Source organism: Anthonomus grandis, chromosome 15, assembly GCF_022605725.1.
Source record: "Anthonomus grandis grandis chromosome 15, icAntGran1.3, whole genome shotgun sequence".
In the NCBI taxonomy this organism is placed as follows: Eukaryota; Metazoa; Arthropoda; class Insecta; order Coleoptera; family Curculionidae; genus Anthonomus; species Anthonomus grandis.
Window position 1 is genome coordinate 1,667,146 of NC_065560.1, and position 27,990 is coordinate 1,695,135.

At 33.0% G+C, this 27,990-nt stretch overlaps 1 protein-coding gene across 2 annotated transcripts; it reads left to right on the forward strand.

Annotated features, from left to right (window-relative positions):
- Nucleotides 1-35: 35 nt before the first annotated feature.
- Nucleotides 36-27,973, forward strand: LOC126745087 (abnormal spindle-like microcephaly-associated protein homolog). 2 transcript variants are annotated; one of them, XM_050452781.1, is made up of 8 exons: nt 36-234; nt 1,669-1,854; nt 1,910-2,113; nt 2,179-2,957; nt 10,376-14,546; nt 18,103-18,304; nt 21,893-22,194; nt 27,592-27,973. In XM_050452781.1, the coding sequence occupies exons 1-8, from the start codon at nt 223-225 to the stop codon at nt 27,838-27,840; spliced, it is 6,105 nt and encodes a 2,034-aa protein (XP_050308738.1). In that variant the 5' UTR covers nt 36-222; the 3' UTR covers nt 27,841-27,973. The 2 variants fall into 2 exon arrangements, with proteins under 2 accessions (XP_050308738.1, XP_050308739.1); XM_050452782.1 differs by having other exon boundaries at nt 37-234; nt 2,182-2,957.
- The last annotated feature ends 17 nt before the right edge of the window (nt 27,974-27,990 follow it).

A 27,990-nucleotide genomic window follows, 5' to 3' on the forward strand; every position in this document is an offset into this window, starting at 1 on the left:
TAAAAAGTTTCATCTGCTATTGGCGACACTGCGACCTAAAACCGTTGGTTGCAGTTTGTCATTAGTCCGTTTGAATTTTTGTTTACTTTACCTGTGTAGTGGTATGAAATATTTAAATATTCCAAATTCTACACATTTTTTACCAAAAGGCGTGTGAAGAGAGTAGAAAACAGTCCATTGGCATTCGAAGTGAATAGTTTCGCCTGTATATATTAAATCATTATGTTTTTTCAAGTAAGTATAACAAAAAAAAATATCAGTCTCAGAGTCCTCTATTAGTGTAGAAAAATGCTATGGATATTTTATAAATGTTTCTAATTCTATCAAAGCTTATCTTTAACACTCAGGGACAGGTCTTTAAACAATAATGTCATCCTAGGTACTCGATTCTTTATTTCATTTTTATTTATCATTTATTTCCATTGACATCATAACAATGTATAGGAATTGTCAATAAAAAACTACAATGCTAATAAAAATAGTATAAAATTACAAAGATATGAAAGGAAACAAATTTAACTTAATTTATTTATTTATTTACGGACTTTTTACAATAAATAGAACTAATTACTAAATACAGTATAGATATACAAAAAAAAAATGAAAGTATATATCACAATATATGCCTTAAAGATCCTCTAAATCTTGCCTCAGAAGTTCCAAAAAAATCTACAGATTGTTGCATAGAGTTTGCATTATTTAACATTCTTGTAATAGGGTTATTTTTGCCATAATTTGTAGAATGGTAAGGAACATAAAAAACATTAGTATGCCGATTCCTTCTTATAGGTACATTCAGGCATACTAGATTTAAAAGATCTGGACAATCAATTACACCATTAATAATCTTGTGAAGTAAACGAATTTCAAGATTTAGTCTCCTCCCTTCCAAAGTAGCAATCTTAATTCACTATAAGAATAATCATCTCTGATATAACCACACCTGTAATCAATATAACGAAGAAACTTATTCTGCATTCGCTCAATTGCAGTTACATGTGTTACATCCAGATAGGTGAGCAATACTCCAGAACACTTCTAACTAGCGAGTAATATAGTTTCTTTATCGTAAAAATTGAAAAGTTCTTACTAGACCATATGATGAAACCTAACATTCTATGAGCCCGAGAGATAATACCCGATATATGAATATCAAATGATAATTTGTTGTCCAATACAACACCAAGATCCTTCATTTCATTGGTAACCTTTAAGTTAGTAGTAGTTAGTCAATAAATCTACAGTTAAAGAACTCTGTCAACGAATAAAAAGGACAGTCAGCTAACATGGTCCTAAGAGCCCTCTTAAAAGTTGGAAAAGTCTCTTTATTCTACATAAGAGATGATTAAAAATTTTGAGAGATGTAATTTCCGGACCATCCTGTACCTGCGACAACCGGGTAAAAGGGATGTATAAATTATCTGCATTTTGAGTTTCATAAAAATTAAGATCTCCAGATCTCATGTAGTTTGAAAGATTTTTATGTACTTGACATGTGCACTCCAAGATATAGATGTTAATTATAGTTAGGATTTTTTCTTTTTTAAAAGTTCTGACTTCATCCGAGGCATTCTATAATATTTCATTGCTTCATGAGTAACTTTAAAGTTGTTAATTAATATTAAAGTGTTTTCTTCTGTGTGTACCTTAAATCGATTTGCTTTGTAGATCTCCCCAGTTGTTGGCAGGAAGCGAAAACCTGTTGAGCAAAAAAAGCCGGAACAAGAGGAAATTGACACTTTATCCCTTGCACCGTTTGGTGAAAATCCAAAAATCGTTTTTGATAATGTTATAGTTGGTACCACAATAAAAAGGAAACTGGTTATAAAAAATCCCACTAATCAGGATATTACTGTAATATGTTCTATTATCGTGGATGTTCTTATATTTTTATTTATATAATTTTTAGTTGTTTGTTAGGACATCTGTACCAGATGAACTAAACTTCTCTCTGAGCTGGAACAAAGCTACTATTGAAAAGAACAATGAGCATCTCTTAGAAATGATATGGGCCCCTATAAAAAAAGAGGCCTCTAGATATTCGTTTATACTCTTAGATGGTAAAAGGATCAGTAGAAACATAGGGGTTACTTTTAAGGCTATATGTGCAAAGGTAAGTCTAATTGAAACAACAATTGTTCCAAAAAAAAAAAATTTATATTACATTTATATTTACATCAGGAAAAGACCGGAAATGGCACAAAAAAACCAAAAACAGCAGTGAACCTTCCGCTTATCCGAAAACCTGTTTCACCAGTGAAAAAACTGCGACCTCTTAAAAACTCTCCTATTAGAAATCCTTTGAAAAATCGACATTCACCCTCACCCCATCGAAAATATTCCAATAACAACGGTGAAGTTGCGTCACACAAAAAATACTCATCGCATGGTAGCTTGAAACCTGCACTTAAAGAAAATAAAGAAAATACGTCGCCTGTTAGACAAGAGATGGGGAACTTCTTAAGCCCAACTAATAACCCGTTTTTCACAGACAAGTTCAACGCTAACTATGAGAGGCGGGACACCTACGTGGTTGACAAGGAAAACATTCCGAAAAACGCAACTTTTCAATTGGCACCTTCACCGTTGGACACGAAAGAGTCGTTTTACCTGCACAGTGAAGAAAACTCGCCATATTTTAGGGACAGCTTAGACTCACCGAGAATGGACGTTTTAAGGACGCGTAACGTTATCGAAGAGAAAACGCCCACGTTGGAGAGTTTGGTGCGACCGAGAAAGCGACTGGGTTCTACTACCAACACGTTTGAGGATCGATTGAAGGTGAATAAGTTCACGTTTTCGCCGGGGGTAGCTGTGACACCGCAAGCCGAGCATACGTTCACGTTTGCCCCCGAGGTGTATTCTACCGGCACCAAACCCCCTTCGAGCAATAATTCTTTGGAGAATGCGAATACCTTTACCGCCTTGGATTTTTCTTCAAATACTAATGCCAACGGGTAAGTGTTCAATAGTTGAAACGATGGTTAAAATATAAAAGAGCGGGATTAAGGACACATCAAATTTTAGCTTAATTTAATTAAAATTAATGAAACATTGTTTAACACTCAAGAACTTGTCAATTTCAATTCAGTATATTACGGTAATTAACCAATTTACAAAATAATTATAGTATATTAAATATTCAATAAAGTAAGATTTTATATTGCAATAAAGCACTTGAAGTATTAGTACTATCATTAAATATGTAGCATAATTAACAGACAAATAAAATATAATGACAACAATGGTTTAAAACAGAGTAACTACAATAGAAAAGAAGACACATTTTAAGCAAAGTCAAGATATAAAATTATATAGCACTTAAGCAGATTTTAAAATTCGTTGAAGTAAACTCGGAGAACAATGAAACAAATCTATACTGACACTATTTGAGTTAATCATCATTCTACCGATTGCACAGTTTTCACCATACAGTGTACGATGTTGTTCAAGGTAGAATAATCTAGTCTGTCTGAGCACTGCAGTAAGAGGAACATTTAAATTAACTCAGGAGACTGTATTACATTGTTAAGAATCTTGTATGTTTGAAACAATTTTTTTGAAACAATTTATTTAACCACAATAATACAATGTATAACGAGTTTTACCAATTTCTCCAATCAGTGTTTGAAAACACTGGCCCCGTGAATAACAAAACAGTAATTAATTATCTATAGTAAACAAATGTTGCAATGTTGCTTATAATTTTTTATACATAAATTAATTAACATTTTTTAAATCTTTTAATTTTTTAACAAAAAATCTATAGTTATTTATATCTTTTATACAATGAGGTAAACTATTAAATATTTTAATTGCATCTGTAATTGGATTTCTTAAACCTATGTTGGTTCTTGTAGAAACTTGATAAACATTATTTAGTGATCTTGTTTGATGATTATGTACATTATGGTAAAACATAATATTTATGTTACTTTTTTGTCTGTTGTTTATAATTTTATATACAAGTTTACATTGTTCTATCTCCAATATCACTTTTAATTTGTTTAAACTTAAATTTGAATAAATTGTATTAGAACTTGTAAGCCAATCAAAATTAAACAAAATTTTCAAAATTTTATTTTGCAAAATTTGAGCCTTATTAAAATTAACTTCACCGCACATACCCCATACTGGCAACAGGTACCTAAAATGTGTGAGAAAGAAGGCATTATAAATTTGAAATTTACTTTTTTCAGACAAATAATCTCTACTCCTGTATAAGGCAGATAGCATTGGAACTGTTTTATCAAAAATTTTGTTTAAGTGTAGTGACCAATTTAAATTTTCATCTATTTGCAAACCTAAATATTTAATATTCGACACTTTTTCTAATATTACAGTATTAATATTAATATTTAGATTATTGCTGACTGACTTATTTTTTTGTTTGAATATAATGTATTTGGTTTTCTCGATGTTAATTTTTAATTTATGTGAAAACAGCAATTTAAGATAACATTTTAGGTCATTATTAATAAGTTGTGTTAAAGAAGTTTCATCTGTTCCAGCATATACCAGTACAGTGTCATCTGCAAAGGTAAAATATCTTGCTTTTAGCTTGGCTAACTTGAGATTCAGTACATAAAGAATATATAAGAGAGGTTGTGACATTATCACAGTTTTTACATCGAGTCTCCAACTTTTCAATGCTCAGTACATTCTATAAGTTTCATTGTAATTAATATCAATACAAGGAATATTAAGCTTGTAAGCAATGTATCTTAAGAATTTAATACGGTGACCATATACGTGAATTCGACTCAAGTTGACTGCGAACCAATGAGAAATACAGAAGTTTGATGGAATTAATACTGCTGAAATCATGAGGGTGCCTCTTAATAAAACCCAACATTTTGTAAGCCTTATTACACAGGTAAGTTAGTCTGCAATCAAAAAGCACCCCAAGATCACGTATCTCTGATACCTTCTCAATAAGTGAACTCATTAGATGGTACTGATGGACTAAAACTCCTGGTAAATTGAATATATTTGCATTTTTTAGCATTTAGGACCATTCTATTGTTCTTGCACCATAATTCAAATTTGTAAAGATCAGTTCATGATGTGCCAAGTTACTGTCTATAATTCTAAAAATCTTAAGATCATCAGCACATAAGTAACACATTACAATAATCAAAACAATGAACAACATCATTAAAAAGAGGCAAGATGGGCACAATCTGTGTTCTTCCAGACAGATATGACTTTGACTAGGCCAAAAGACAACCACCGATGCCATAGAGTGACAATTTCTCGTAACCAGGAGAGAATGGTTAACTTTGTCAAAGGCCTTGGAAAAGTCAGTATATATGGAATCAACCGACATGCCATTCTCCAAGGAACCAATGACCATAGTAAAAAAGATAGACACTATAAAAAATAAATAATAATAAAATCTGCATAAATAAGCACACCTTTGACCACAATTGATACCTAATATGAAAAAATTAGCATTAAAAAGCATGATTAAGGACAACTAATCAAACCTCCAGTTTTTAATCGGCCGTTGGTTATTTTTCGTCTTTATCAAGGCTAAAAGAGAACAAACATTTTTTACTTTGTTGGTTTCATTAATAATAAATGATTTTACAGATATGGTGATAGTGAAGACAACAACAAAAAGAATTAAAACATTTCGTACTTTATGTACATTATTTATAAGAAAAAAAGAGAACAAATACATAATAACTAAATAGATGGGAGGCTCCGGGTAATTTTCAATCAAATTTTAGTTTAATTTAATAAAAACAATTAAAGAAAATATATATACGGGGTGTCCTATTTGCCATGTGTGACTATTGAAACTATAGGAGTCACGAGGGCGGTTAAATTAGAAAAAAGTTGCCAATTTTGATGCTCATTTGAAATCCTCACTTTTTATGTCCTATACCTATCTCATTCATACGTTTTCCAACGTTTCGACGTATTAATAACCATTATAATGAATTTTTCCCTAATACGGGTCTGATTTTTTTTTAATTGTAAATTAATTACTGCTTAATACAGTAAAAAGTTTATAATAAAATAATATAAAAGTAGTTCCAATTTAGACACAAAACTACTTGGTTTTTTAAATAACCTTTAAAGAGTCATATTCAAAGCTTCCTAATCTTAAATTCTCAAATAACAGATCCATTAATGAGTACTTATATAGATGTAGGATAACATCAAAATAAAGAGTAAAAAAAACCACAGAAGTTGATAAATGGATAGTTATTAACCGTAACACATCAAAATAAGTCATTAAAATATTCTCCGATGCTGTAATAATCTCTTAGTAAAATTAGTTTTTTCTGTTTCTTGCTAAACTTTTTTTAAGGTGTGTCGAGTGCTAATTGTGCGACACACATGATTATATATTTTGCAACTAATAAATTTCAGTTGTATAAATGTAATTTTTTCTTTCAGGCGATTATTTTCTGCAAAAAAACGTTTTTCATTAACCTTACCCTTAGCCCCCCACCCACCCCACACAACTTACCAGTAAGAAATTGTTTTCAAAAATCATTGTTTTTCAAAATAATATGCATGAATAACACCTTGGTTTGTCGTTAATATCCAATCTAATAACACAGTTTGTTTATTTAAATTTGATATAATTATATATAAGTATATTAATAAATATTTAATACAGAAATAGCGCTATTAGATTGGATATTATGGACCAAAAAGAGTGATTTTTCAAAAGAATTTCTTACTGAAAAAATATTTGGGGTGGGTGGGGGGGGGTAAGGGTTTTGTTAATGAAAAGGAATGTTTTTGCAGTAAATATATTATATGCAATATTTAATTTAATAACACTGTTTATTTAAATTTAATAGAATTTTATATAAAAATATTTAATATAAAAACGGCGTTATTAGATTGGGTGATATGGACAAAAAACAGCGATTTTTCAAAAGAATTTCATCAAATATTTGAGGTATAGTAATCGAGTTTAAAACGTATTAATATATAAATCCTTTAGAAGGAAGGGCTTCCAGTAAAACCACTAGGAAATAAATATATCAACTTATTAACAACATAAACTTACATTAAATAAATTTGAATTTGAACTAGTAACACAAGACATATTAATTGATTTTAAAAACTATAAAGAGCAAAGCAATTTGAACTGATAAATTAAAAATAACTCTTATTTTGCTATGCTGCCCTGCTATACTTAACCCTTTAAATATTTGCATTAAAAATAATCATTTTCCTAATCAATGGAAAGAGGCAAATGTAATTCTATTGTCAAAAGTAAAAAAAAATCCCACGGAATTAAATTAAATTCGATTTATATCTATTCTTTCTGTTCTCTCTAAAGTTTTAGAGAAAGTTATGAAGGATTAGATCGTTGAATTTTTAAATTACAACTAATTAATTCCTGAGGGCCGGTTGCCGAAAAGTTGCGAGTGCATTATCTCAAGTCACAGTCTCAAGTTGATATATATAAAGCCCTTGATAATAATTAAGCCACTGTGTTGATCCTTTTGGATTTTACAAAGGCATTCGACATGTGTAATCATTAAATTTTAATAGCTCTGTTGCAGTTTATGGGATTTAGTGATTCTGCGCTGTTATTGGTTACATCCTAACTTAAGGATCTTACTCTTACTTCTGGAGTGCCCCAGGGTAGCATTTTGGGGCCATTATTTTATACTATTTACACCTGGGAATTGACAAAAAAAGTTTTATATTTTAAACATCATTGTTATGCGGAGGACACTCGACTTTATTTTTCGTTTAGAGAGTCCGATGCAGTTGAGGCCGGTCAGTGTATTAATGCGGATTTGAATAGATTTTAATGTAGAAACTTCTTTTAAAAATAAATCCTGCTAAATCATTTGTTAAGATAATATTCATGCTAACCTTTTAAATAAATTAAATTTACATATAAACAATGAATACATATCTTTTAAAAGTTTTGCAAAAAATTTGGGACTTTTTATTGATTATAAGTTTAGGTTTACGGAACCTGTTACACTTCAACTAAGAACTGGTTACTTTGCATTAGCTGTTCATGTTTGAGACTTATATTTGGAATAAAAAGACAAACATCTCGCATGAGTAAAAATACGCTAACTGGCTTAATATACACAATAGGCATCAGTCTCCTCCTTATTCACAAAATTCCCAAACTACCCTCTGACACTGGCCATTTGACTCGTCGTGTAAATGATGTTCCCCTACCTATTCCTATGTCTTCCCTTACCAAAAACTCATTAATTTACATAAGTAAAAAAATTTACAATCATGTTCCTCTGTGTGTTAGACATATATCGGATGTTAAAAAATTTAAAAGAGAGTTAAAGTCGCTTTTATTGGCTAAGGCATATTATAACCTGGATGACTTTTTTAATGATAGGTTTTAACCTTGGACATGTTGGAAAGTTTTCTTTTTTTTCCTTTTTTCTTCTCTAGTTTTGTCAACAAGTTTACCTTTATTTAGTAATTGATTGTTTTATTTAGTTATCTTTAATTTAAGTATGTTCAAAAAGTTTTGTCTTCTTGTGTTTAATTTTGTTCATTGTTTTGTCAATTTTTGAAATTGTATTTGTGTTTTGTTTTTTTAGCTTGTAGGATGCTTGTACACAAGATTATTCTTACGTAATATAGCACATTTTCTTTCTTTCTATTTGCTAAAAAAAGTTAGCTACCGAACAGATGTGCATAGCATTAGCTTAATGCGTAAAAATTTATTAACAATTCCACAATATAACAAAGAATAGTTTAAAAGGTCGTTCTTGTACTCCATATCACATCTAATTAACAAATTTGAAATAAATGAAGCAATGTTCTCTGAAAAATCTTTAAGAAAGTATTGTGCTTTTCTTTGTAGTCGAAAACTATCGCAAATATAGGTAATATTAATACCAATATGCCACATCCCTGCCCCTCTCCTTCCTTTATCCTATCCATTTCTTAGTGTGTATTTATTATAAATTGTAAGTTTATATTTTAATATTGGTAGGCCTCAACAGAACCCAGGGAGTCTTCATTTGTAGAAGATTCCTGGCAATCTGATTAAAAGGGCTTTTAGTTGCCTCACTGTATTTGTTTACTTTGGTATTAGTATTGTTATAACTTTTTTCTTTTGGTAACTAATAAACGTCATTTACGATTGATAAATATACTTAAACCTAGATAATGAAAGGTTGTCTAGAACCCAAAAAAAATGAAATTTCTTCAACACTTATTGACTTAGGCACAACTACAGCAATTTTCATAGCGATACGTCTTGTTTTCGAAAAATAAAATGGAGTTTTTTCACGTTTTACTTGAATAGGTTATGTGAAAAAAGTATATATACAATAGTATATATGCAATTTTCTTTTAGGCAATTATTTTCTGCAAAAAGAAACGTTTTTCATTAACCTTACCCTTAGCCCCCCACCCACCCCACACAACTTACCAGTAAGAAATTGTTTTAAAAAATCTTTGTTTTTCAAAATAATATGGATGAATAACACCTTGGTTTATCGTTAATATCCAATCTAATAACACAGTATGTTTATTTAAATTTGATATAATTATATATATATGTATATTAATAAATATTTAATATAAAAATAGCGCTATTAGATTGGATATTATGGACCAAAAAGAGTGATTTTTCAAAAGAGTTTCTTACTGGAAGAATGTTTGGGGTGGGTGGGTGGTTAAGGGTTTTGTTAATGAAAAGGAATGTTTTCGCAGTAAATATATATGCAATATTTAATTTAATAACACTGTTTATTTAAATTTAATAGAATTTTATATAAAAATATTTAGTATAAAAACGGCGTTATTAGATTGAGTAATATGGACAAAAAACAGCGATTTTTCAGAAGAATTTCATCAAATATTTAAGGGGTAGTAATAAAGTTTAAAAACTAGATATGTAAATTCCGTGTCAATCTTTTTAAATGCCGAAATTTTCCATTTCGAGTTTCTCATACCAAAAAATCCCTAGGTACCGATTTCCAATATGGTATATCGCAAAATGTTAAAACAATTACATAAAATCGATTTTTATATTTAGCACTCTATAACTAAGAAACGAAGCAACTTTGGACTGAGGTAACTTGCTTTAAAACGGCTTATTTTGACCTCAGGAATATGTCCTAGGATTTTGTACAAACTTTTTAGAGACACTCTGTATATACTTATTATATATATTAGATACTTATTTGTATCTATTTTGTTGGTACATTCTTTAGAGTTGTTTTACAAGACACATAACTAGGGGCTGTGGTTTTATTACCGCAACATTTAAAGGGAGACATTTTCACCTCCATATCCTTAATAATGCAATGCAGGTTACTCTACTAACAGTTAAAATTCAATAAAAAACCAATTAATATCTATCTGGTTACTTTCCATTGATATTCACTTTTCTTGTTTGCAGAGTATCGACCAAATGGGATTTGCGTACAAGCAACAAGACCTTCGTAAACTGTAACTCTAGCGACTGCAGCCTCGAAACCTATTTAAGAGAAAACATTAGCGGCGACACTTTCGTCAAGGCAAACGTAAGCGGTGAAACGTTCACTAAAGCAAACGTTACGGGAGACACCTATGTCAAAGACAACTCAATAGGTAACATAGATCAATTAGATCTATCTCCTGTAACAACTAAAACGTTCTTAATACCGTCACCTGTGCGCACACTGTGTGGTACATCTCCTATGACCGAACGTAGCACAGTATTAGGCAAAAAATTGTCAATGATCGCGGAAGAAACGATTACAATGAACGAAACAGTCCAGTGTAACACTTTTAGAGTGTCAACAAGCAGCGGAGGATTGCACTTGACTAAATATTTAAACGCTTCGGTCAAAGGACAACTACAACCACTCTTCAGCATATCGGAGACCACTACAAAAACGGTTACAGTAAAAAACCCACTTGTCTATGCCAGAATGGTCGATCCATTCATGACCCCCGGGATTTCTTCCGACGACGAGTGGATCGAAGAACAGATGCACAATTTCACAAAATGGTTGAATGCACTGCTCACTCCGCCCGACGAGCTTGAAACGAACACAGAAATCGACGTGGCGAAAGTGTGGCGCGAGTGCAGCAAAAAAGAGGTCAGCGAGGCGCCCTCCAAAGAGGCTCTCGCACTCAAATGTCACACCAATAAAAAACTCGATTTTGTACGAAGACAGGCCCGGCAACTGTATCGGTCCGCGGAAGTGAGCGCCGTGTTACAAAAAGTCGACAATGTCATCGAAACTGGCAGACTCTCAATTAGGGAAGACAAGGATCCGCACTTAAATCTACAACTGAAGTCCGACGTAACCCGTTTAATATTAGGTTACAATCCGTTATGGCTCAGGATCGGATTGGAGACGATTTACGACGAGATCGTTCCGATGCGGTCCAATTCGGACACGCACACTTTAGCCACGTTTATTTTGGAACGGTTACTAAAAGACCCACAGTTGATGAGGAGGTATAAGAACGTTTATGCCAGTAAATACTCGGTTGAGTTGAAGAAGTTTATTTTGAAAAAGTTTCTTAGTTTGGTGTATTTCCTGGATAGGGCCAAGTCGGAGAAGCTGATACAGCACGACCCGTGTCTGTTTTGCAAAAACGCTCTTGAAAAAGAAAGTAAACTGGTCCTAACGCATTTTGCGAGAGAAACCCTTTCGGCTGTAGGGGATATCACTAAATACCTGAAATGTTTAGGTTATGTGGTCACCCACGTGCAACAATATATTCATGAGTTTGATTATGCGGTGAAAAATTTAGGAGGCGACTTACGTGACGGAGTGCGACTCACTCGAGTAATGGAAATCATCCAAATGCGAAGCGATTTAACCGCGAAACTTCGCGTGCCGGCTATTTCCAGACTACAAAAGATCCATAACTTGCAAGTGGTCTTTAAGTCGTTACAAGACTGCGGATACAAGATCCAGCATGATATCGGGCCAAAGGACATCGTTGAGGGACATAAGGAGAAAAATTTATCGTTTTTATGGCAGATCATTTACAAGTTCGAGGCTCCGTTGATGGTGAAAAGTGCCACCACTATTCAGACCTGGTTCCGGAGTCTTCCGGTGCAAATTAAGCGGGATCAGCTCAGGAGGGAGAGAGAGAAACGAGAAAACGCCGCCAGAAAGATCCAGTTGTGGTATCGCAGACAGAAGTTGGCCGAAAAATATTTTGCCCTAGGGGAGTTTATCGATAGTTACATTGAACAGAGACGGAGACATCGGGCAGCCGTTAAAATCCAGAGTTTTTTCCGAATGTGGGTTTGCCAAAGGCAGTTTGAGGTCCAGTATAGGACCGTAACCATGCTTCAAGCATATGCCAAGGGTTGGCTTGTAAGAAACTATCATCGGCAACGAATTATTGCTTGTATAACAATTCAGAAAGTATTCAGAGGTTTTCTTTGCAGAAAGCGTTATTTAGCACTGCACAAGTCTGTTGTTCTGGTGCAGCAAAGGTTTAAAGCCAACAGATTGATGACTATTGAAAAACAGCGTTTTGAAAGCTTAAGAGAGCATGTTGTAAAGGTGCAAAGGCGATTTAGAGCAACCAGACAAATGAAACTTGACAGGGAGCGGTATTTAGCAATGAAATTTGCGGCAATAAAAATACTGTCTTGGTACAGGATGTGTGTCACAAAAAAACGCTTTATGCAATTAAAGGAGTCCACAATATTAATCCAAAAGACTTATAGAGCCCAAAGGGAGATGAAGTTGACCCGTTTAAGGTATCTGGCTCTAAAACAAGCTGCGATTTTCATTCAACGTAGATTTAGGGCTAATAAAGAAATAAAACAAGAGGCACTTTTGCGGCAAGAAGCTGCCGCCTTAAAAATTCAGAGCTACTTTAAAATGTGCCGTTTAAGAAACGATTTTTTGAAGCTCAAAAGTGCCACAGTAACAGTCCAAGTACGTTTCAGAGCTCTGATTGCGATGAAACGTGATAGAGCGTATTATTTGGCTCTAAAAGAAGCGACAATAGTCATTCAAAGACGGTTTAGGGCCAATCAAATGATGACTATTGAAAAACAGCGTTACGAATGCTTAAGAGAGCATGTTGTAAAGGTGCAAAAGAGGTTTAGAGCGACCAGACAAATGAAACTTGACAGGGAGCGGTATATAGCAATAAAATCTACGGCAATAAAAATACAGTCTTGGTATAGAATGTGTGTCACAAAAAAACGCTTTATACAATTAAAAGAGTCCGCAATATTAATCCAAAAGACTTATAGAGCCCAAAGGGAGATGAAGTTGACCCGTTTAAGGTATCTGGCTCTAAAACAAGCTGCGATTTTCATTCAACGTAGATTTAGGGCTAATAAAGAAATAAAACAAGAGGCACTTTTGCGGCAAGAAGCTGCCGCCTTAAAAATTCAGAGCTACTTTAAAATGTGCCGTTTAAGAAACGATTTTTTGAAGCTCAAAAGTGCCACAGTAACAGTCCAAGTACGTTTCAGAGCTCTGATTGCGATGAAACGTGATAGAGCGTATTATTTGGCTCTAAAAGAAGCGACAATAGTCATTCAAAGACGGTTTAGGGCCAATCAAATGATGACTATTGAAAAACAGCGTTACGAATGCTTAAGAGAGCATGTTGTAAAGGTGCAAAAGAGGTTTAGAGCGACCAGACAAATGAAACTTGACAGGGAGCGGTATATAGCAATAAAATCTACGGCAATAAAAATACAGTCTTGGTATAGAATGTGTGTCACAAAAAAACGCTTTATACAATTAAAAGAGTCCGCAATATTAATCCAAAAGACTTATAGAGCCCAAAGGGAGACGAAGTTGACCCGTTTAAGGTATCTGGCTCTAAAACAAGCTGCGATTTTCATTCAACGTAGATTTAGGGCTAATAAAGAAATAAAACAAGAGGCACTTTTGCGGCAAGAAGCTGCCGCCTTAAAAATTCAGAGCTACTTTAAAATGTGCCGTTTAAGAAACGATTTTTTGAAGCTCAAAAGTGCCACTGTAACAGTCCAAGTGCGTTTCAGAGCTCTGATTGCGATGAAACGTGATAGAGCGTATTATTTGGCTCTAAAAGGAGCGACAAGAGTCATTCAAAGACGGTTTAGGGCCAACGTGGCAGCAAGAACGTGCAGAGAAGACTTCGTAGCTCTTAGAAGCGCCGCTATTACAATACAGCGCCGATTTCGAATCAATAAATTAGTAGCGACTCAAATGATGGAATACTGCAGACTGAAATGGGCTGCGATAGTGATCCAACGTCGCTATAGAGCTAATAAAGCGATGAAAGAACAGATGGAGAAGTTTAAGACGTTGAGGAGCGCTACGTTTGTTATGCAGCGTCGTTGGAAGGCGACGCTTTTAGCTAGGGAGCAAAGAAGGAGTTTCTTGAAATTCAAAGAGTCTTTGATTATAATTCAGCGGTTTTATAGGGATTATGTGCTGACGAAGAGGTTACGTAGTCGGTTTTTGGAGGTGAGGGAGGCGGTGTTGCAGATTCAGAGGTTTAGCCGAGGGTATTTGGTGAGGAAGAAATATGCGGCGCTGTTAAAACCTGAAGCTGTAGAGTCTAGGAGAATGTTGAGGGTACAGTCTGCTGCCGCTGTTAAGATCCAGGTAGGAATTTTCTTTGTGGAATTTTTGTATGGTCTATTAAGAGTATTCTAGTTTATTACTTAAATTCTTTTCAGAAATTTTTACACTTTATTAACAATTAATTGTTTAACTGCGTTTATTTATAAAGAAATGTAAAAACTAGATTTTTTTTGTCCAGGAATTTAAACAATTGGCTTTTTCCAGGTTTTCAATGGAATTTTGAAATTCTAAAGATTTGAGGCTTTATTTATCCATTAATTAAAAGAAAAATAGATTTTTTTCCAGGTTCGCAATTGAATTTTAAATCCTTGAAATTTCAAAGTTTTTAGATTTTATTGTTCAAGATTTAAAAAAAAAATCAAATATTGAACAACATTTTGAATACTTCATGAAATTTTAAGAAAATTTCAATGATTCCAAAAGTTTTGGGTTTTATTTTATAAAATTTCAAGGATTTTGGGTCTTGTGTATCCATACATTAAAGAAAAACAGAAAATTTTCCAAATTTACCATGGAATTTTGAATAATCAGAATCACTGAAATTCCAGGAATTTTGGGTTTTATTTATCCATAAATTAAAAAAAAAAAAAAAGAGAAAATTTTCCAGATGTGCATACAACGAACTTTTGAATCCTTATAATTTCAAGGATTTTGGGGTTTATTTATCCAGAAATTTAAATAATAGATGTTTTCCGTTGCAAAACTGGGAAAATTCCTGTTTTTTTTATGGATAAACAAATTTTTTTTAATTTATGGATAAACAAAATCGAAAATCTTTAAAATCCCTGGAATTTCAAAGATTAAAAACCTAGAAAAAAACAATTTTTTAAATTTGAAAAATCTATTTTTTAAACTTTACGGTTGAAACCTGGAAAAATCAATTTTTTTAAATTCTTGGACAAATTAAATCCTTGAAATATCTAGGATTCTGATAATTCAAAATTTCATTGTAAATCGGGAAAAATTCACGGTTTTTCTTTAATTTATCATTAAATAAGACTTAAAAATCCTTAAAATTTTAAAGATTCCAAAAGTTCAAGGTTTTGTTGAAAACCGATTTTTTTCAATAAATTCCTGAATAAATAAATATGTGCATAAGATCTAAAATCTTTGAAATTCCAAAGAAATCAAAATTCCATTCTAAACCTAGATAATCCTTTAAATCCTTTGAATTTCAAAGATCCCAATAATTTAAAATTTGTCAATTTTCAAATCAATTTTTTAAATTCTTGGACAAACAAAATCTAAACACCTTGAAATTTTAAGTATTCTAAGGATTCAAAATTGCATTGCAAACCTGGAAAAATTCATGTTTTTTCTTTAATTTATGAATAAATAAAACTCAAAAATCCTTAAAATTTCTAAGTTTCCAAAAATTAATAAATAAAATCTAAAATACCTAAAATCTTCGAAATTCCAAAGAAATCAAAATACCATTGCAAGCCTGGAAAAAACTAGTTTTTAAGTCCTTGGACTCCTTTAAATGTCAAAGATGATTCCAAGGATTCAAAATTTTATTGAAAAACCTGGAAAAAAGCAATTTTTTAAATTCACAGACAAAGAGAATCTAAAATGCTTGAAAATTCAAGGATTGCGAAGATTCAATACTCCAGTGAAAAATCCATTTTCTTAAATTATCGGACAAACTACATTCTTGAAAGTTCAAGAATTCTAATGATTCAAACTTGGTAAAAACGTCTGTTTTTTTGTTGCTGTTGCTAAAAATTCAAGGAATCTGATTATTCAAAATTTCATAGTGAATCTGGAAAAATTCATGGTTTTTCTGCATAACATTGCATCAATAAATTACTTTATAACTTACCAATTGTGCGGGTTAACGGGACTAAAACCATATACCTACTGTAAATATTTAAAAATGTGCGTTGAGACACTTTCCTCCTATGGTGATATTACTTTTTACTATATGACGTTTTTTTCTATGTAGGCACTCTTCAGGGGTTTGCGCATAAGAAAATCGAATATTCCTGAAGTGATTGCTTTCAATATTCCATTGAAAACTTGGAAAAATCAATTTTTTTACATTCTTGGACAAATTAAATCCTTTAAATATCTAGGATTCTGATAATTCAAAATTTCATTGTAAATCGGAAAAAATTCATGGTTTTTCTTTAAGACCCAAAAATCCTTAAAATTTTAAAGATTCCAAAAGTTCAAGGTTTTGTTGAAATTTCAAAATTCCATTGTAAACCTGGAAAATCCTTTAAATCCTTTCAAAGACCCCAAGAATTCAAAATATGATTTAAAACCTGGAAAAAAATAAATTTTTTTAAATTCTTGAACAAACAAAATCTCAAAATCCTTGAAATTTCATGGGTTTAAAATTGCATTGCAAACCTGAAAAAAAAAACTGATTTTCTTTTAATTTGTGGATAAATACAACCCAAAATCCTTGGAATTTTAGAAATGTGGTTGAAATCCTAGAAAAAAGCAATTTTTTTAATTCCTAGACAAACAAAACTAAATACGTGAAATTTTAAAAAATCTGATGACTGAAAGTTCTATTGTGAGTCTGCAAAATTGTCTGTTTTTTTTTTTAATTTATGAATAAATAAAATTCAAAATCCTTGGAATTTCAAGGATTCAAAGTATTCAACATTTGGTTAAAAACCTGAAAAAAATTAATTTTTTTAATATTTGGAGAAAGGAAATCCTTGATTTAAAATTCCATTTCAAATCTGAAATTTTTTTCTTTTTTTACATTTATGAATAAATAAATTCCAAAATTCTCGGAATCCTTTGAATATTCCATTGAATACCTGAAAAATCAATTTTTCTTAAATTTACGCACAAACTATATCAAATGAAAAATTTCATTGTAAATCTGGAAAAATTTATGGTTTTTCTTTAATTTATAATAAAACCCAAAAATTCTTAAAATTTCTAAGGTTCCAAAAATCCACAGTTGTGTTGAAAAATAATTTTTTTTTAATAAATTCCCGGATAAATAAAGTCTAAAATACTTAAAATCTTCGAAATTCCAAAGAAATCAAAATTCCACTGCAAACCTGGACGAATTTCGTTATTTTTTTTCCATTTATGGATAAATAAAATCCTTGGAATCCTTTGAATTTCAAATATTTTTAAAATTCAATATTCCATTGAAAACCTGGAAAAAATCAATTTTTTTTTCTTGGACGTCCGTCTTCCAAATCCTTTTTTTTGTTTGGACAAACTAAATCCTTGAAAATTCAAGGATTCTAATGATTTAAAATTTCATTGTAAATCGGGAAAAATTCAAACTTTAGATAAAGAGGATTAAAACCATACTGTAAATATTTGAAATTCTTCCTACCTTCTGGATGTACTTACGGACTAGGTCTCGCAAAGTAATACCAGAGATAACAATTTTAATAATAAGAGAGACACTTTCTTAGAAATAAGTATTTTTTCCACAAAATAAGTGATAGTAATATCCAGATTATCCATCATTTAGGAAGCAATTAATTACAGTGTTTCCTGGTCTTCCAAACCTTATTCGCTTGCATCAGAAAGACGGAGGTCACTTTCCTCCTTTTGGGCATGCTACATTTAACTATACGACGTTTTTTCTATGTAGGCACTCTTCAGGGGTTACCGCATAAGAAAATCGAATATTCCCGAAGTGATTGCTCTGAGAAAACGACGTGAGAATCGAGCGATTCACCATAAACCCGCTGGCGGAACGATGACGCTCGCAGAACGTTGCGACGTCGCGATGACCTGCATGATTGCCGAAAACTCTTCACTGTTGATGGTGATCAGTGCATTAGAAGATATCGGTAAGAGAGATTAACGTTGTTTATAAAGGGTGTTTTTTTTAGAGGTTTTGATTTTAAGTTGTCAAAACTGTTTCTGGTGATTGCCAATTTGACAGTTGGTGATCAGTGATCAGTACAGTTTGCCATTTCACAATGAATAGACTTACTCCAGAACAACGCTTTCAAATTGTGCAAATATATTTTGAAAATCATAGTTCAATTCGCGAAATTTACCGTGCGTTTTACGGTCGACATAATCGGCCATCCGAGCAAGTTATTCGAAAAACCATGGATCGCATACGGTAGTTGATAATACGCATCCACAAAGACGCCATATAGTGCGCACAGAAGAAGTTATTGCTGCTGTAGAACATAGTGTTGAAGAGGACCCAAATGAGTCGGTTGTGCACAACTTGTGGAAGATTTTGCGGCAAGATCTTGGCTTGCGAGCTTAAAAGATCCAACTTGTGCAAGAACTGAAACCGCGTGACCATTATGCGCGCCGTACCTTCGGTGAATGGGCGGAAAACAGTATTCAGCTTGACCCATTTTTTCAATCCAAAATTTTGTTCAGCGATGAGGCTCATTTTTGGTTGAACGGCTTCGTCAATAAGCAAAATTGCCGAATTTGGAGTGGAGAAAATCCAGAAGCTTTTGTTGAGACGCCCTTACATCCATTAAAAGTCAAAGTTTGGTGCGCTTTATGGTCAGGAGGAATCATTGGCCCATATTTTTTAAAGATGCTAACGACCAGAATGTTACAGTCAATGGAGAACGTTATAGAGCCATGATTGCCGACTTTTTTGTTCCTCAGTTGAACCGACTTGATGTGGCAGAGCTTTGGTTTCAACAAGAGGGTGCAACATGTCACACAGCGCGTGACACTATCAATTTATTGCGGGAAACATTCCATCGTTGATTGAAGAGGCGAGAAGATACGCATATTTACGGGCAAAAACGTGACCCAAAAAGCGCGCGGCGGGTAGATGGCGCCACGCTCAAACGCGCGCGGAAATCTTTTTGCCGTTTGTGTCTCATTATTGTTTAGCGGAGGTCGCCAGCATCGTCTAAGGAAGTTTTTGCATGTTTGGCGTATTATTTTGAATTATGTCAAATTCAAGCAAAATTAACGAGTGTGCTTATCGGGGATGTACTAATACTAGGAAGAGAAAAAACAATTCTCTTAGTTTTTTGAAAATTCTTTTAGTTTTTTTAAATGGGAAACTGAAAAATACCAGCAAACGAGAGAAAAACAAACTTCTAAGAAGCCGCATAGCAAAATACGTATCGTATCTAATCAATGATTGAAAATTAAATATTGCCTCTTCAGTCAATGTTTAAACAAATAAAATAAAAAATATTGATAAAGATTGTTTAAATAATCTTTATATGTAAATACTTTTACTACCATTTATTTATGATTATTTCGTTATGTAAAATTTTCTGCTAAAAATATATACGAGCCCCGTCTTATTTCAGTTGGCCCGCTTAGTAAAAAATGAATTTATTATTCTTTTATCGAATCTTTATTCCACAATATTACAATACCAAAAAGTATCTCATATAAACATTATGTGTTATCTCTCAAATTAGATTTTGGTTGATTGATAAATTTTTTAATCATATTTTAAATAGTAGAAATAAATTTCTTGTTTCTATTTTTTATTTTATTTTAACTCTTTAGGCATATACAAGGGTTCTATTCATTAGGTCCGAAATCCACTAGCAAGAAATTTAGGATAGTTTTAATCAGGGGTAGTATCAGAACTTAATAAACCCCATGCCTCAAAGAATTGCGACTGTTTTAAAGAATAAATATATGTTCAATATAAATGAGTTTACTTTCCCATTTTGTTGTGTTTATAGAGTAAGTAAAGAGATGCTATTTATCAAACCAGAATATTAACCCAAAAGTAATCCAATTTTACCATTTTCTTTGGTTGGATACATAGGGTTGGATTGTTTTTGGGTTATGTATGCTGCTTATGTATTTTTGAAATCAATTATTTTCTTGGGTATTGGTAATTGTTAAAACATAAAATTTATCTTGCTTTAACATATAATTTTAATAACGTTTCGGTCTTCATATTCTTGACCTTTATCAAATCTACAATAGACATTTTTAAGATTTAAAAAAAAATACATATGGCAGATAGAAAACGTCAAAAGAAAAACAAAAGTTCATATAAACATGGGTCCGGAAAAGCTTCCTCAGGGAGCTAGAGCTCTTTGAAAATAACCTTTAAAAACTAGTTTTTTTTTATAGCTCTGGAACTACTTTAGCTACCGCAATCAATTTTGGGAGGTAAGTTATTGTTAGTACGTTTATTCTTTTGAACCTACTAAATAAAAAAAATATTTACCAGGGGCTTCAGAATCGGGAGAGTATTTGGTAAATTTGGGCCCATTTCTTTAAGACTGATTCTGAAGCCCCTGGTAAATATTTTTTTTATTTAGTAGGTTTAAAAGAATAAACGTACTAACAATAATTTACCTCCCAAAATTGGTTGCGGTAGCTAAAGTAGTTCCAGAGCTATTAACAAAAAACTAGTTTTTAAAGGTTATTTTCAAGGAGCTCTAGCTCCCTGAGGAAGCTTTTCCGGACCCATGTTTATATGAACTTTTGTTTTTCTTTTGACGTTTTCTATCTGCCATAGAAGTTTGTAACATGATGAACGGAACACCCTGTATATGTTTTTAAGGTTAATTTTTTTTCAAGGTAATTTTTTTTAATGTATAAGCCGTAGGCCCAAAAGCTTAAAACACTTTACCATATGTATATTTTTGCACCTTGTATAAAAAATAACAGCCTCTGGTTCTGCCGAAATGTAGGCAAACTCTATAATATACTGTGCTTTTAAAAATAAGCAAAATTATATTACTTATATTACTTATTAGATTTTATACTTAAAAATAAGAAAAAAAAAACAAAATATGAAACTAAACCTTTCAATATTTTCTCCCAAATTTATACTATGGAATATGCGAATATGTCCTCAAACAGAAATAGCGCAATGCGAAAACTCCCATTTATCTGCGATATTATGTCTGGTAATTTTTAATACTAAGGCTGCCAAGCGAGTTTCATCATTCCTACGTATGGGGGCGCCACCTCTTAGCTTCTAAATTGCTAGATAAAGCAAAGAACGGCTGGCTGCCGCGGTCACGGAATTTTATACAGTATTTGCGCATCTTTTCCCTTTTCAATCAACGATTCCATGCTCGCATAATTTCACGCAATGGACCTGTGAACTGGCCTCCACGATCGTGTGATCTCACACCCCTGGATTACTTTCTTTGGGGATATGTGAAGTCACATGTCTTCAAAGATAAACCACAGACGTTGGAAGCAAACATTCGCCGCGTTATTGCCCCAGATGCTTGAAAAAGTGGTCGAAAATTGGACTTCCCGATTACGCTACATTCGAACCAGCCGTGACGCTCATATGCCCGAAATCATTTTTAAGCACTAATGGCATAACAATATCTTTTAACCAATACCATGTCAATAAATTATTTTTTTATAGTTTTATTTCACTTCAAATTTGTATACCTCTCAAAAAAACACCCTTTATTAAATACAGATTAGTATAAGAAGCGATTTTTCAGATTTCATCTCACGTCACTCGCAAAGGCTCTGCCTAGTTCTAAGTCAGATACTCCCGATCCAGTTATATTTAATCATAAAGTCAGCGGCCAGATCCCTCCCGGAAATGAACGCCCTGAACACCGCCACGGCGATTCTGATTAATTTTTGCAAATATCCGAAGACCCGTGAGCACAGTTGGTCGGAGGAGCACATCGACGATCTGGTCAACGTTATGTTACATTGGTGCGACAAGGAGGCACCGCTGTTTTCCACCCTTTGCACGCTGGTCTGGCTTTTTGGACATGAAGACAAATGGAAGAAGGTAAAAATGGGGTTTTTGTGTGTAACTGTAAGAATATAATTAGTGGTGCAATTCTCATTGGTCGATACGTCACGTCTCGAATCGACATATCTCGTTCGGTCTCGAGTTAAATGTGATTCTCATTTCATTTCGAGTCGTAGCCGTCGATTCGTAGCAACACATTATTGTCAATTGTCACTGTCGGCTTTCAAATTATAATCCGTCGCAATTTCTTATGAGTTTTTTTAATTTTGCTTCATTTTGTTTCAAATATTTATGAGAATGTTACCAATATTTCGTGATAATGCTTGTCAAGAAGAAATTAGAAGACTCAACCAGACCTTAAGGAGGAAAAGAAGACGAATAAGGATGGAATTGAACCTGGAGGAACTCTCAGAAACCAGATTTAAAGAGCTATTTCGTATAAATCAAGCTCTTTTCAGAATTTTATGTGAAGAGTTAACCCCATACTTAAGGCAACCAAAATACCTTAGTGGAGTTACAGTGCAACAAAAAGTCTTGGTTGCCCTAAGATTTTATGCTACTGGTTCTTATCAACGAAGTGTAGGAGGAGATTTTAATTTAGGAAGTAGTCAAACATCTGTCTATAGGTAATTTAATTTCCTTATAAGTTTATATCAACATTAAATCACATAATTCTTAAAGATACGTTCATGAGGTCACCAATGCCATTTAATTTCCTACAACAAGAAGAGAGATGAACATTGTGAAAGAGAATTTTATGCAAAAATTCCAGTTTTCCAGTGTTGTAGGGGCAATTGATTGCACTCAAATTGCCATTCTAAAACCAAATAATGAGGAACACAATAATTATATCAATCGCAAAGGTCATCACTCCTACCTAAATGTGCAACTTATTGGTGATTCAGAGTTAAAAATTTTGTCTATAAATGCCAAATACCCAGGATCAACTCATGACTCATTTATTTAGAGAAATTCTGAGGTAAAAAATTTCCTTTTGACTCTTGGGTGACTCAGGCTACCCACTTGAACCAGTATTAATGACCTCATACCAAAACCCTTTGAAAGACTCTTCAGAATCCCATTACAATCAAAACCATATAAGGGCGAGAAACTGTATTGAAAGAACAAATGGGGTTTTGAAAGCAAGATTCCGATGCTTGTTAAAAGAACGAGTGGCTGAGTGAAAGATATGCTCCAGAATTTGTAGGAAAGTTAGTTAACACATGCTGTGTATTAGACAACTTGAGTTTATAATCTGACCATGTCTAAAAAATAGGAGATAAATCTTCCCGAGAGAGGCATTTAAATTAACTGAATAATGCTGAATAGTTTTTCAAAATTCCAGACATTGTTCCATACCGTAATAAATTTAAGATATTTGCTAATTCTTGCCATAGTTTTTAAAATTCCTGGCAGGCATTGGAGCAAGACAATCGTCCTCTGGCAAAATCCGGATAGGCAATCAAATGGTCCTCTCTAATTTTAAAGGACATTTTAATAGTTTTATTGAAACTATCCTTAATCGCCAGACCAATCAAGAAAACAATAAATATGTGAGGTTAACATACCATTTCGGCATCTACATCGGTCATGACTGAAATGACTCGGGTTCGAATCGTTACGTGTTGTCTCGGTTTTCCTAATAAGAATCGCGAAATCGTAGTAATCGAGACGAGACGTCTCGAAATAGTGAACAAGAGTCGCGCCACAGGTATAATTAAGTTGGCAGCATTAACGAGAGTAGCACGAGAGTAGCCTTCATACTCTGCCATTGCCTGTCTAAACTCTGTTCTAAGTTTACCATGCACTTTATTATTTTTTTTTGATTTATTGTCACTTCTGGTAATGGTGGGTCAAAGTTTTCTTCCGCTCCTTGGTCGTCATTGTCCCTTACTTCATTTAAGGCTCTGCTGCAGTTTCCCTTTTAATAGAGTTAATTCGGGTTTTTGGGATCAATTTGTCTCTAAGAATGACCCGGTATTGATCAGCGACTCTCTGTATCACACTTTGTTAATAGTTTTTAAAATTAAAATCTAAATATATAGCGATGTGCGATGACTGTCATTTTAATAGGTGATTCCTCGTTTTTAGGTAACAACGTTCATAGAAACGTATGTTCGGAGACGCTTCGTTTTCGAGATACACGTTTTTTTTTAAAATGTGAAAATTCCAAAAGATACCTTATAAAAATGTAAAAAAACACCCTGTATCTCGAAAACGAATCGTTTCCGGACATACGTTTATATGAACTTTGTTACTTAAACAATTACAAGGAATCATCTCTTAAAATTAAAGTAATCACTTATGTTACACCGTGTATATAGTAACGTGTTTGTTACCCACTTTAAACTCCAATATCTCCAAAATTACTTGACACATTTTAATGGGACAAATAGCATAATATTCTCTAAAGTGTTCTTTATAAATGTTATTCAGGGTTTAAGCCTGCTCCACTAGTAATTTCCGATATATCGAACTTTTTGGGTAACAATATCCAAAAATGATGATGACTCGCCACTCAATGTGAGTACCCACTTTAAAATCCAATATCTCCAAAACTACTTGACGTATTCTAATGAAATAAAAAGCATGATTTTCTCTGCAGTATTCTTTACAAAGCTGATTAGGATTCAAGCCTGCCCCATCAATAATTTCAGAAATATCCAACTTTTTGTATAACAGTGTCCACAGTGTCCAGGTAAATACCCACTTCAAAGTCCAATATCTGCAAAACTAGTTGATAAATTCTACTGAAACAAGAAGCCTAATACTCTCTGAAGTGTCCTTTACAAAACCATTCAGGATCCAAGCCTGCTCCACTAGTAATTCCCGAAATATCGAACTTTTTGGGTACCAGTAAGCATGATATTTTCTAAAGTGTCCTTTAGAAAGCTATTCCAAGGATTCAAAATTTGGTTGAAAGCCTAGAAAACATTGATAATATAAATTCCAAAATCTTTAAAATACTTGGAATTGCGAAGTATTCAAAACTTGGTTAAAAACTTGGAAAAAACAATTTTTTTTATTCTCTTACAAAGAAAATCTGAAATCCTTGTAATTTAAAAGATTGCGAAATTTTAGTACTCCATTAAAAACCTAGAAAAATCCATTTTTTTAAATTCTTGGACAAATTAAATCCTTGGAAATTCAAGCATTCTGATAATTCAAAATTTCGTTGTAAATCCGGAAAAATTCGTAGTTTTTCTTTATGAAAAAATAAAACCCAAAAATCCCTAAAATTTCAACTTTTTTGTTGCAAACCGATTTTTTTTCACAAATTCCTGCATAAATAAAATGTAAAATCCTTGAAATCTGCGAAATTCCAAATATTCAGGGTTCAAACCTGCCCAAGAAATCATTACCGAAATATCGAACTCTTTGGGTAGCAGTAACTAAAAATGATGATCCACACTCAAGGTATAAATCCACTTCATGGTTTAATATCTCCAAAACTACTTGACCTATTCTAATGAAATAAAAAGCATGATTTTCTCTGAAGTGTCCGTTATAAAACTATTTAGGGTTCAAGCCTGCTCCAACAATAATTTCCGAAATATCGAACTTCTTGGGTAATAGTATCCAAAAATTGATGATCGATGCTCAATGTGAGCACCCACTTCAAAGTCCAATCTCTCCAAAACTACTTAACGTAATTTAATGAAATAAAAAGAATGATTTTCTCTGAAGTGTCCGTTACAAAACTATTTAGGGTTCAAACCTGCTCCAACAATAATTTCCGAAATGTCGTACTTTTTGGGTAACAGTGTCCAAAAATGATAAATGACGCTCAAGGTGAATACCCACTTCAAAGTCCGACATCTCTAAAACTACTTAACGTAATCTAATGAAATAAAAATCATGATTTTGTCTGAAGTGCCCGTTACAAACCTATTTAGGGTTCAAACCTGCTCCAACAATAATTTCCGAAATATCGAACTTCTTGGGTAATAGTATCCAAAAATTGATGATCGATGCTCAATGTGAGCACCCACTTCAAAGTCCAATCTATCCAAAACTACTTGACGTAATCTAATGAAATAAAAAGCATGATTTTCTCTGAAGTGTCCGTTACAAAACTATTTAGGGTCCAAGCCTACCCCACTAATAATTTCCGAAATGTCGAACTTTTTGGGTGACAGTGTCCAAAAATGATAAACGACGCTCAAGGTGAATGAATGCCCACTTCAAAGTCCAACATCTCTAAAACTACTTGACGTAATCTAATGAAATAAAATGCATGATATTCTCTAAAGTGTCCTTTACAAAGATATTGAGGTTCCAAGCCTGCGTCAGCAATTATTTTAGAAATACCGAACTTTTTGTGTAAAATTTTATGTCCAGAACTGCCTAGAAAAACATAATTTTTCATTTTACCTATTCCAGGCAATTAATGACACTAGATTAGAGTCAGTCGTTTAATGTTATTGGAATTTGGTACCTTCTAAATCGATTAGTGTTACTGGAAGTCGTACGTCTTATAGTTTCCAAGCTGCAGTCGAAAATGGTCGAATTTCAATTTTTTTTTAATGGAAAAACTGTATTTGCGGACATTTTTGAAATATTTGAAACTTTCTGAATCGTTTGGTACTGCTGGAAAAGGTTCCGAGCTATGGTCAATCAAAATTTCGGTCTTTTCCACTTTTATAAGCCGAAAGTGGTCAACTTTAGATTTTTTTCCTGGAAAAACTAATAATTATCAATTATTTTCTTTAACGTTTTTCGCATATTTAGAACCTTCTGAATCGTTTGGTATGATTAAAAAACCCGTATGTCCAATAGGATTTGAACTATGGCGCTTTAAAGAGCGGCGAGATATAATTTTTATAATTTTTTATGGCGCGAGATATAATTCCTACATACTTATTTCGTTGCCAATTGCTCTTGTGCACCTACACTTGTACCTCAATATCTTAGTAAAAAGTCATTAGAGTGACTTTTTTGTAGCAATTACCCTTTTCGAGATTCAGCTCTTGAAAATTTGGTTCGTCACTACTTTTTAACATATATTTAAGCAGACTATTCAACATCAAGAAATGGGAGTACAAATCAATGGAGAGTGTATAAATACGATACAATATGTTGACACTGTAATCAAAAGTGACAAACTAGAAGGCCTGCAATATCTACTAAACTGTGTAAATGCCGGACAAGAAGTAGCGGTCAACAGAAATATTGATAAGACAACCCAGTTTAAAAAACCACCCAGTTTAAGCACCTTGGATGTTATGTTCCCGAACATGGAATACATAGAGCCTGAACAACATTCCGAAAAATGACACCAGTATTCTTCCTTTAAAACTTATGTAAAACCGTGTCATAATAGATCTTAGTATCTCTTCTCTTACAATTAATTGATGTACTACAATCATCGCCTTTTTACCTATTATTATTTAAAAGTCTATTTGATATTACATACAAAATTGTAAATTTCAGGTTCTCATCTCATTACCAAACATCCAACAGAGGTTCAGCAAAATTCGCTCCTTAGTAAATCGGAAGCAAAGTATGGTAATGAAATCGACACGGATAAACCATAAATCACCCTTCGGCCCTATAAACGGTCTTAAACTGCCGACAAGAACGGCCAATTGGGGTCTGGACTATGATCGACCCAACACCTTTACGAATGCCGTGTTTGCCGTTACGAACGTGATGAAAATTTTGAATTTTCTAGATAAGTGATATGATATTTTTGTACCGAATTGTTAAGTAATATTTATTGTTTTTGTTTATTGTATATTTATGTTTTGTTTTTACTTTTCTTGTATTTTAATGGCTTGACTTCTCGAATGTAATTTTAATAAGTTTCACAAAAGGTCTTTATTTTCTTTG